General features: G+C 52.5%; 1 protein-coding gene across 1 annotated transcript in view; it reads left to right on the forward strand.

Annotated features, from left to right (window-relative positions):
- The window catches only part of NUB1 (negative regulator of ubiquitin like proteins 1), a 30,722-nt gene extending 20,804 nt beyond the window's left edge, over positions 1-9,918 (forward strand). The window contains exons 9-15 of the mRNA XM_062192877.1: positions 1,740-1,926; positions 2,852-2,959; positions 3,772-3,924; positions 6,649-6,795; positions 8,619-8,711; positions 9,321-9,498; positions 9,679-9,918. Of these exons, the coding sequence (XP_062048861.1) occupies positions 1,740-1,926; positions 2,852-2,959; positions 3,772-3,924; positions 6,649-6,795; positions 8,619-8,711; positions 9,321-9,498; positions 9,679-9,857 (1,045 nt within the window). The 3' untranslated portion in view covers positions 9,858-9,918. The remainder of the gene's footprint in view (positions 1-1,739; positions 1,927-2,851; positions 2,960-3,771; positions 3,925-6,648; positions 6,796-8,618; positions 8,712-9,320; positions 9,499-9,678) is intronic.
- Positions 9,919-11,064: the final 1,146 nt, after the last annotated feature.

Here is an 11,064-nt window from a genome sequence, read left to right on the forward strand (position 1 = left end):
CTGCACCACAGCGCCAGCCCCCAAATGGTGTCTTAACTACTGTCCTAAAACACTCAACCCAAGAGACCACTATTTTAAAGGGTAAAGACCAACAGCTTCTGTTTGGTTTTTCTTTTCTTTTTCCTGAGTGTTTTTTGATAGACAAGCTAGGAAGCTTGCAGGCATGTAGGTTTTATGGTTTTATCCAGGAGCAGTCTTATCTTAGTAGAATACCAGTGAAAGCAAACAGGAGGCGGGCGTGGTAGTGTTGTGTTGCAGCAGGTTAGCCATTGCCTGTGATCCTGGCATTCCATATCGGAGCACCCTTGCTGCTCTATCCAATTCCAGTCCAGCTTCCTGCTGATCACCTGGGAAGGAAGCAGAAAATGGCCCAAGTACTTGGGTCCCTGTCACCCAGGTGGGGACACCCAGTTCAGGCTCCTGGCTTCAGCCTGGCCCAGCTTCAGCTGTTGTAGCCATTTGGGAGTTAACCAGCAGGTGGAAGACCTCTTTCTGTCTCTCCATCCCTCTGTCACTCTGCATTTCAAATAAATAAAAATAAATCTTCAAAAATTTTATAGTTTGTAAATTTATGTGATATATTGTAGTAAATGTTTTTGTACTGAAGACTTGAGATCTCCATTTGCATTATGAATTTTAAATGTAATCATAACTTAAGAGATGTTATCTTGATGACTGGGAGCATTTCTCCTGTTCCAGACTAATCCTGTGTATTGTCTTTTCTTCCTTGCTGTGTACCTAGGTTCAGCCTGCTGAATGTTTAGCTTGTCTGTGGGCCCTCAGAAATCAGCCTGGCATTTTCTTTTTCTTTCTTTCATTTTCTCCCTAAGACTTAATTTATTTTATTTGAAAGGCAGAGTGATGGAGAGAGGGAAAGCAAGACAGAGAGAGAGAGTGAAGTTGAGATATCCTCCATCTACTGGTTTACTCTCAAGTGGCTGCAACAGCCAGGGCTGGACCAGGCTGGGCCAAAGCCAGGAGCCCAGAACTCCATCCTGGTCTCCCACATGGGTGCAGGAGCCCAAGCCCTTGGGCCATCTTCTGCTGCCTTCCCAGGCACATTAGCAGAGAGGGGCATTGGGATGTGAGTGGTGGCTTAACCTGCTATGCCACAGTGCCAGCCTCAAGCCTGGCCTTCTCCACGTTGCTTCTTCCTCCCAACGTGAATGTGACTGAACACGAATGCCTTGTCAGAACCTTCATCAGCTGACACATTCTTTACAAGTAGTCATCGTTTTGGACTGGAAAGCAGTGCTTCTCAACCTTGGCTGTCCACTAGAGTCACCTAGAAGATTCTAGAAATATACCTAGAGTGGAGTCCTAGCGAGTATTTCTCAAAAGGGAGAAAAAAAAAAATCTTCATAGCCAGGTGATTCTAATTTGCATCAGTGTTGAAAGCCACTGCTTCAAAAGCTTGGTCTGCCTGTTTGCTGAGGGACGCTGCCACACTGGCCCCGGGTTCTGCTTCCTGCAAGGGTGGCTGTGTGTGTGTGTGTGTGTGTCTGTCCGTCCGTCCGTCCTGGGCAGGTGGTGGTAAGTTACGATTCCTGAGCCCAAATTTACTTTTTCCCATTTGAAAGATTCAGATCATAAATACAGCTTCCTTCGTAAACACTGGGACCTTGTTTTCAAGCAGTCTTTGGAAATACGCCCAGGACTGGAGGAGAATCCTGGTAACTCACAGCAAGGTTTCTGGTGGTACTTTGTCAGCGAGGTCTTTTCCCCTTCTTCTCATCCAGTGAGTGCTGCAGAGAGCTGCTGGACACGGTGGACAACTATGCTGTGCTCCAGCTGGATATCGTGTGGTGTTACTTCCGCCTGGAACAACTGGAATGCCTTGATGACGCAGAAAAAAAATTAAACCTGGCCCAGAAATGCTTTAAAAATTGTTATGGAGAAAATCATCAGAGACTGGTCCACATAAAGGTAGGTTACTGTCATTTGTTTTAAGCACTGTTGAGCCGATTTCTAGAGTTTGTGTTTATCCCTATTAAAGGATTTAGACTGCTAGCAAAGGTGATTTTATTTTAGTAGTACTTTGGAGTATGCACTGTGCTCTTTTTAAGCCATATTTTTATAAAGTGCTAAATGTTTTCCAGATCTTTCTGTTCATTTGGTGTGTGAGTGTTTAGCTCAGAGGAATACAGTTTTCTAGCCATGAAACCTCACTGTTGATCACTCTGACCAGGAGAATCTAATGCAAGCTGGAGGTGCAGAACAATAACAGTTCTTTTCTCTTTAAGATTTATCTATTTATGTGAAAGGCACAGTGACAGAGAGAGGTTCCATTCACTGGTTTGCTCCCCAAATGCCTACCACAGCCAGGGCTGGGCCAGGCCAAAACCAGGAACCAGTAACTCCGTCCAGGCCTGGCTGGCAGGGGCCCAAGTACTTGGGCCATTATCTGCTGCTTCCCTGGCATATTGCCAGGAAGCTGGACCAGAATCCGAGCCGGGACTCAATCCCAGGCTCTCTGATGTGGGGTGTAGGCATCCCAAGTGGTAACTTAACTCACTACACCACCGTCTGCCCTAAAGTAGGGATTTTTCTGTTGTTCCTATGAGTGATAAAAGTCTTAACTCTGTGTGGAATATCTTCTGCCTGGTTTGGATTTTTTATCTTTCTCTGCTGACCAGAAGGGCCATTGTCAGCTGCCCTGACCCCATTTTTACCCTGGGTGGTACAAGGAGCGTCCCTGTGCTTGGGGGTCCGCAGTGTTTGCCTCCAGTAGGAGTGAAGCTATGGGCATTTTACTGCTACCATTTTGCCCCTTAGGGACAAAGTTGCAGCTGTGTTAAGACCTGTCATTAGAACTAAGACAGTTCTATCCTTTTTTCTCCAATAATTTTAGGGAAATTGCGGTAAAGAAAAGGTGTTGTTTTTAAGACTCTACTTGCTTCAAGGTATCCGAAACTATCACAGTGGGAATGGTGAAGAGGCTTGTGAGTATCTCAACAAGGTAAGAGAAGTAAAGTTGGAACCGTTTTTCAGCTTTTTAAATCCACAGTCGGTGCTATTTTATAACCTCAGCATAAAATGTGACCAGAGAGAAGTAGGCATCAGTTTTAAAGGGAGCTGTTTCCTGTTCTCGCTCCCTCACATAAATCATAACATGTCTGTATTTGTTAGGTACAGGCAGGAATCTGTAATCAGGAAATGTAAAAAAAAGAAACAGTGACTTTCATTGCACAGTGGTTTAGGTCTCTCCCATCCAGCAGTGTAGAGTGAAGAGCCCAGAGTGGCTCTGTAAGCCACAGTAAATGGTGGCCCAGGCTGTTCCTGTCAGTGCCTCTTCCACCAGCAGGAGGGGCCAGAGGGGAGTCCAGCATGAGCCTCTTCAGAAAGACGATCCAAAAGTTGTTCCCATTCTTGGCTCCAAGCCATTGACCGAGACTTAACCCCCAGGCCGCAGCGGGCGGCAAGGGAAGGTGAGAAATGCCATGTGCGTAGTTCAGATTCAAGGGCTTGCGTTACAAAAAGGAAGGGCTAATGGATGCCATTCACTAACCCGTGTTATACCCATGTTATACCCATGTTAGATCATGGATGCCATTCACTAACCCATGTTATACCCGTGTTATACCCATGCTAGATCATGGATAGGTTGTGGAGCAGAAGTAGTGATGTCTATTTCCATTTGTACTGTGGATGACCAGTGAAATCTGACACACCACACATGCTGTGTAGTCTGATTCCTCTTAGTCTTTAGCATTATGTTACACTTTACTGTTGCTCTAGTTACATGATTCTTGAATTTCTCCCTGTCTGTAGGCACGCCAGCTCTTCAAAGAACTATATATCGATCCATCCAAAGTTCACAACTTGTTGCAGTTGGGATTTACGGCCCAGGAAGCCCGGCTTGGCCTGCGGGCATGTGACGGGAACGTGGATCACGCCGCCACTCACATTACCAACCGCAGAGAGGTGCCTCTTCACGTGCTCCCCACAGCACTTGCTGGAGGCCTGGGTCCTGGCATGAGTTGTGAAACTTTATTTGCACAATGCCTTAGCTCCCTTGAGTATGAAACAAACAACAAAAAAAGATCATCTCTAGGAGGCATTAAATAGTCAAGAAGAAAGGGGAGACTTAAGCTTTCCAGTTACAGGAGTTTTCAGCAGTGAAGCTCCCTTGGCTGCACTCGTGCTGTGGTGGCAGGTGACACCCTCAGTCCCCCTCTGTCTGTCACCACAGTGTGTTTCTGGAAGCCAGTTTACAGGAGCCGCGTTCCCCATGACGATGTGTTGGGTGTGCATCCTTGCCTGGAAGGGTGAAATCAGGTCAATGAAAAAGGTCAAATTATGTCATAAAAGCACAGCTTACCAAAAAAAAAAAGAGAACATTTAAAACAATTAAGTACATTTAAGAAAACGTTAGGATTTTGAATTTTGTGGTTGGAAGGGACCTCATGTCCACTGTGCTAGTTTTACAGGAAAGGCGCTGAGGACTTAAGCGAGTTAATGATGGAACATCAGCAATAAAACCGTTTTCCTAACCTCCAAACAAGAAGTCGGTTGTAGATTATCTCCTAGGTCCTTCCTGCTGTGCCCTCTGGCCATAAACGTCTCTAGACTCTTCTCGTGGAGGTCTCTCCTTGTTTTCCTGTTTGCAGAGGGACAGTCCTTGTCCCAGAGTCCTCAGGGAAAGCCCTGGAGGAGGAAGGAGCCTGAGGGGCTGTGGGACGGGGCAGGAGAGGCCAGCGGTCACTTCCTTGGTGCTGGAGAGAGTGGATGCATGGGTTGGTTATGCGGCAGACCGTCAAAGGGGCTTTTAAGGAAAGTGGTTAAGATGGCGCTGAGACCGCGCGTCCCACACTGGAGTTCAAGTCCAGGCTCCGCTTCCCATTCCAGCTTCCTACTAGCGCACATCTCGGGAGGCAGTGGTGGTGGCTCAGATACTTGAGTCCTTGACACCTACGGAGGAGACCTGGATGGAGTTCCTAGCTTTGGCCTGGCCCAACCCTCGCTGTTGCTGGCACTTCGGGAGTAACCCAGCAGATGGAAGATCTTTGTCTCTCTTTCTTTGTCCCTCTGCCTTCCAGATAAATAAAAATTCACATATACATGTGAAAATACTTACATTTTCTGATGTGCATGGACGTGATTAAAAAAGAAAAAACTGACTTAGACATTTGTAGTTAAAGAGGAGTATGCTTTGAGGCTCCAATTTGGTGTCTCAACTGTGTTTAGGTTTTGCCCGGACCTTGTGTCTGCTCCGTGTGTTTCTCTGTGCTTACCTGTTAGGCATGTCTCTGAGCCCTTTAACATAAAAATGCAAGGACTGTGACTGAAAACACAGGATGGGTGGGTGGAGACATTTTACGTGAGTGTGTGTGTGACCAGAAGTCAGATGTGGGGGTGTGGAGCAGTCTCGCTGGCTTGATGCATTGTGTGGTTGATGCATTGAGCAGGATAAGGGCACGCTGCTGGCCTGGGTGGAGCCCAGGGAGTTGGAGACCTGGGTGTCAGCAGAAAGACCTAGAGCTTAGCTGGGGAGGTGGAAGGGAGCCCTGCAGACTTGAGAGCAGTGAGTGAGATGGTGTGACCCATCACACCACGCGGCAGGGGCTGGAGCTGGGGAAGACTGGCCACTCCAAGCAGTTGGAAGTTGCCCTCAGGTACAGAGACAGGCCGGGTCACTTAATTTTCTTGAAATATTCCTTGTCTCCGTCTCCTCCTTGGTAAAATGCAGTTGGATAAATATAAGTGGTTTTCAAACTTTGGCGAGAGCAGAGGGGTGGCATGTGTTAAGCAGAGCTTGTGTCTTTTTTTAAAATATTTTTATGGGCATCCCAGTTTACAAATATAAAACTGTCCTGACTGTGCTGGGTGGAGGAGGGGAAAGGGTAGGAGCCCTCTGCAGCCTTTTCAGGCTCCTGTGGCAACACCAGGCGCCTCTGAGAAGAAAGGTTGAGGACAAAATGACCTTTGTCCCCAAGAAGGCTACCCTGCTGGTGGCTGATTCAGCGTCTACTCTTTCTTTTTTTTTTTTTTTTAAGATTTATTTATCTGAAAGTCAAAGTCACAGAGACAGGGAGAGCTAGAAAGAGAGATCTTCCATCTGCTGGGTTGCTCCCCAGATGTCCATAGTTTAGCTGGGGCTGGGCCAGGCTGAGCCAGGAGCTTCTTCTGGGACATAGGTGGCAGGGACCCAAATACTTGGGTCACCCTTCGCTGCTTTTCCCAGGCCATTAGTAAGGAGCTGGATCAGAAGTGGAGCAGCCGGGACTCGAGCCGGTGCCCATATGGGATGCCAGCGCTGCAGGCTTTACCTGCCCCGCCACAGCACCGGCCCCCAGAGTCCACATTCTAACTCGACTTCCTGGACTGTGTGTCAGGTCTGGAAGAGGCTCCACCCTCAGTGATGAGAGCTTGTTGGGATCTGATGCCAGCCAACAGGCTTGTGAGGCACCACTCCTGCATGGCCGGGAGTCTCCCCCCAAGTCTGGACCTCAGGGGCAGCACCCGTGGCCATGCCCTGTGGTTCCCCTGCTGTCTGCCTGGGCCAGCTAGGAAGAGACAGCGTCACCCTTCTTTGGTTTGGCTCTTCGCTTTGCCTGGCAACCTGAAGCCTCCTCCACAGCGTGGGTTGAGGAAGCTCTCTGTGATGTCACATCCCTAACTCAGCGGGGCTTTGCTGTTTTCTTGAAGGAACTGGCCCAGATCAGGAAAGAGGAGAAGGAGAAGAAGCGCCGCCGCCTGGAGAACATCAACAACCTGAAGGGCATGGGCTACTCTACACACGCGGCCAAGCAGGCGCTGCATCAGGCCAGCGGGAACCTGGAGGAAGCCCTGAAGGTCAGTGCCTTGACCCTGACAGTGGGCATGTCCTGCCTTGACCACCGCTCGCCTGCGCTCCGGCGTCCTGCTGCGGGTCTTGGAGCCTAGTCCTGTGGGCCTTCCTCCTGGTTCCTGGCTTGGGTGTGGGTGTCAGCACCCTCATGTTCTCCAGGCCTCCTGGCCCAGAGGGGGCACCTGTCCCACTGGCAGAGCCCGCAGACCGGGGCTCTGTGCAGGGTTTCCCTTGGCAGCAGGAGTGTGACATAGACAGAATTGCCGCAGGGGAAGGGGAGGGCGGTAGTTTCAGTCGCAGTGCACTTTTTAAATGTCAGTCTCCAGTTTTGTTTATTCCATAGCGCATGTGGGGAAAAGGGCTGCTTCAGGAAGCCCTCAGAAGTGACAGAGCAGGTTGGGGGCCAGAGCAGCAGCGACTTTACCTGGGCCCGCGTCCTGCATCTGAGTTCCCAGTGGAGGCAGGTGCCGCGCTGCCTCTCGGCAGCTCCAAGTAGGAGACACCTGCCCTCGGGAGCCCGCAGGTGAGGGGAGACAGGCACAGGACACACGGGCTAGGGGCCCCCATTTGGTGTGTGGGGGCGGGTGGCAGCAGCTGTGTGGACAGGCGCATGGCAGTGTGAGAGGCTGAGGCCTGGGCAGCTGGGGAGCTGTGGTTCAGGTTCTACACCTACTGTGGCTGGACACAGGGCCAGACAGGCAAGTGGGCGTCACGTGGGCACGTGTCTCCTTGACAGTGCCATAGCAGCAGGAGCCTGCCCTGCCTTCAGCTGTTACTGCTGTCCTGTGCCCCAGAAAGCCCCATGGCTCAGTATTTTTGTTTGTCTCTGTGTATGTGCGTGTATTTTTTTTTTTTAATGTAAAAGATGTTATTGCAACATCTAGTTTTCATTTTTTTGTGTTGGACAAATAAGAAATTCGCAACATCCGAAGTCACTGGCAAGGCTTAAAACCGTTTTAAATTATATAAGTAGTATCAGCCCATGCAGCCAAGCTCGAAGGAGTTCGTGTTCGCAGGGAAACTCCACAGAAGGGTTTTTAAGGTGAAGAGCGAGCATCATGTCACGAGGGGTCAAAGAAGTTTGCTGCCTGCTTGGCGTTTTAAGTCTAGAGAGCACGGCACCTTAGAAGAGCAGCGGGCAGCCCTGAGCCGCCTCGGAAGCCTTGCGGTGCACAGCTTTTCGTGCCTCGGCTCCAAAGTCTAAGCCCTGATGAGGGCCAGTGCCGTGGCTCACTTGGTTAATCCTCCGCCTGCGGCGCCGGCATCCCATATGGGCTCCGGGTTCTAGTCCCGGCTGCTCCTCTTCCAGGCCAGCTCTCTGCTATGGCCTGGGAGGGCAGTGGAGGATGGCCCAAGTGCTTGGGCCCTGCACCCGCATGGGAGACCAGGAGGAAGCACCTGGTTCTTGGCTTCGGATTGGCGCAGCGCCAGCCGTGGCAACCATCTGGGGAGTGAACCAACAGAAGGAAGACCTGTCTCTCTGTCTCTCTCTCTCACTGTCTATAACTCTACCTGTCAAAAAAGAAAAAGCCCTGATAGACTTTCTGCTCTCAGAATACCTCCCTGCCCCTGCCTCACCTTCCTGCTGCTGGGGAGGAGGGAGTGTTTCCTGGTCACTGCGCCTCCTCCTCCGCCCTCAGCTCTGACGTGGCCTTTGACCGGGAGCCTCCTGGGAGCACAGGCTTTCCCTGCCTCGTGACGCCCTCTGCACGGCCACAGCACAGTGTCCTGCGCTCGGCTGCCTGTCCTGGTTGTAGACAGGAGCCGGGGCTCTGCTGCCCGCCACATGGCAGGGAGGGACGAGTGAAGGGTCCTCCTGTGCTTTCAGATTCTCCTCAGTAACCCTCAGATGTGGTGGTTGAACGATTCGGACCCTGAGAGCAGCCATCAGGAAAGCCCTTCCCAGGAAAACATCGACCAAGTGAGCGACGAGGCTGCGGGTGGCTGGGGTGATGAGGGCGGGGGCAGGACACGAGGTGAGTAGGTGAGTGCTGGGCCCCGGGGGAGCCTGCCTGCCCTGCAAGGCTGTCCAGGCGTGTGGCAGCGGGGGCTGGGGGAGGCAGAGCAGGAAGAATAGAAGACATCAGGAAATTCCTTCCTCTGCTTGCCTCCCCTTCTTCCTGCGTGCCACTGTGTATGTGAGCCCCAGCTCTCAGCCTGTGACCTGAGCGGATGTCCCTGTGTCCTGTGAAACCCATCCAGCTGTGTCACAGTGACGGCCACTCCCGCCCATGTGCCCGCACGCAGAGCAGGTGCACCGTGGCCACTTGCGGAGGTGCTTCCCGCTGTGTCTGCCCTCAGTGATGTTGGGGTGCCCGTCCAGACACGGCGGCTCTGACCAGTCTGACTCTGGTCTAGCGACCCCCTTCCCAGGAGGCCCCACGCTCACCCTGGAGCTGCAGAGTGACCTGTCAGGAAGGGCTGTCCTCGCCGTGCCCACGTGGGTGTCGGGAGTGCGGTCGTGGAGCTGGGGCTCGTGGCGGCTGTCGCCCGTCACCCATCACCGCCCCCGCCCTGTGCTCCCCCCTAGCTCGTGTACATGGGCTTTGATGCCGTGGTGGCCAGCACGGCGCTGAGAGTGTTCAGGGGCAACGTGCAGCTGGCGGCTCAGACCCTTGCCCACAACGGAGGCAGCCTCCCTCCGGATCTGCAGCTCTCGGGGGAGGACTCCTCCTCAACACCGTCCACGTCCCCTTCTGACTCTGCAGGTAGGTCTGAGGGCGGGGGCCGGGGCCTCGAGCCGAGGCTGCCCAGAGCCTGGCCTGGCCGTGCAGGCTGCTGGGGCGGGGTGGCCAGCAGCAGGCAGTCTGAGGGGGACCTCCGACGTCAGTCGCCCCGGGAAGAGTCTGGTCGTCTAACTCACTTCTCACTGTGCTGCGTCGTCACAGGAACTTCTAGTGCCTCGACTGATGAAGACATGGAGACTGAGGCCATCAACGAAATCCTGGAAGACATCCCAGAACACGAGGAAGACTACCTTGACTCCACTCTGGAGGACGAGGAGATTATTATTGCAGAGTACTTATCCTATGTAGAAAATATAAAGTCCTCAACAAAGAAAAACTAGATAACGACAAAAATAAGTACTATGTTTCTGCTTATAAATTCTATCATTATCAGAAGTCTAACGCAGGGCTTCTTTTGTTCTTACGTCTTCTCCGGCTTTGCCGCACACAGGCTCCCTCCTTGGGGTAGGGGTACGGAGAACACTTGCTGGGGCCAGCCGGGCCCTGGGCCCTCCGCCCAGGCTCTCGGGGAGGGAGCTTCCTGTGGCCTTGCTCCTGCTCTTGCCCCTCTGCCTGCAAGTACTGTGCTCTGAGCCCCCCTCCCCGTGGTGGCCAGGAGGCTTGCTGTGGGGGTGGGCTGCTCCCCAGGGGAGGTCTGCAGGACCAGGGGGTGGGAGGGAAGGCCCAGCATCCTCCCTGTAAGCACGCCACAGTCGCTAGCTGTGAGCCCCTCCACCCCGCCCCGGAACTGTGCTCTCTAACTCTCCATTCCAGGTGCTGTGGCAGTGCCGTGGGCACCCCCAGGGTGCACCAGCCAAGCCAGAGAGTAGACATATTGTCTCCAGGTGGCGATTTTGTATCTGAAAAGATGTGGCTCCGATGGCCAGGCTCAGTGCTGCCCTGCGTTCCTCTGTAGATATGTGTTAAATAAAAGTCCTTTCTAGCCAGCAGGACACGGCCGGCAGTAGCCAGGCGGTGAGGGAGTCAAGTGCCATACGCATTCCTGATCCAGAGTCAGCGGAAACTCCCGTGGCCGTGGGCAGGACGGGCCCCGTGTCGCCCTCACCGGGCTGACTGAAGGGCTGTGGCGTCACCAGACGTGGACAGCAGGGGCAGGCACCGGGCACAGGGGTTGCGTTGCCTGTACCCTGTCAGAGTACCTGGCTCAAGTCCTGGCAGTGCTGCTTCTGATCTGGTTTCCGGCCTGGATCCAGTGCGCCTGGGGAGGCAGCAGATGATGCCTCAAGTACTTGGCTCCCTGCTAACCACGTGGGAGACCCAAGTGGAGTTTCAGGCTCCTGGCTTCAGCCTGGCCCAGCCCCGGCTCTCAGGACATTGGGGAGGTAAACCAGCTCTCTCTGCCTTTCAGATCAAATAAATCAACAACTACGTTTTCTAAAATGCAGACAGCAGTCCGGTTGAGACAGATGGGAACCTTGTCATTCTTTTAAAATGAGTGATGGTGTTGGAGATCAGAGGTGGAAAATACATTCATAAGTTGCCAGGCTACCTTTGCCGTAAGTTACCGAAATTCCTAGATTACGTGTT

The sequence above is a fragment of the Lepus europaeus genome, chromosome 5 (genome assembly GCF_033115175.1).
Source record: "Lepus europaeus isolate LE1 chromosome 5, mLepTim1.pri, whole genome shotgun sequence".
NCBI lineage: Eukaryota > Metazoa > Chordata > Mammalia > Lagomorpha > Leporidae > Lepus > Lepus europaeus.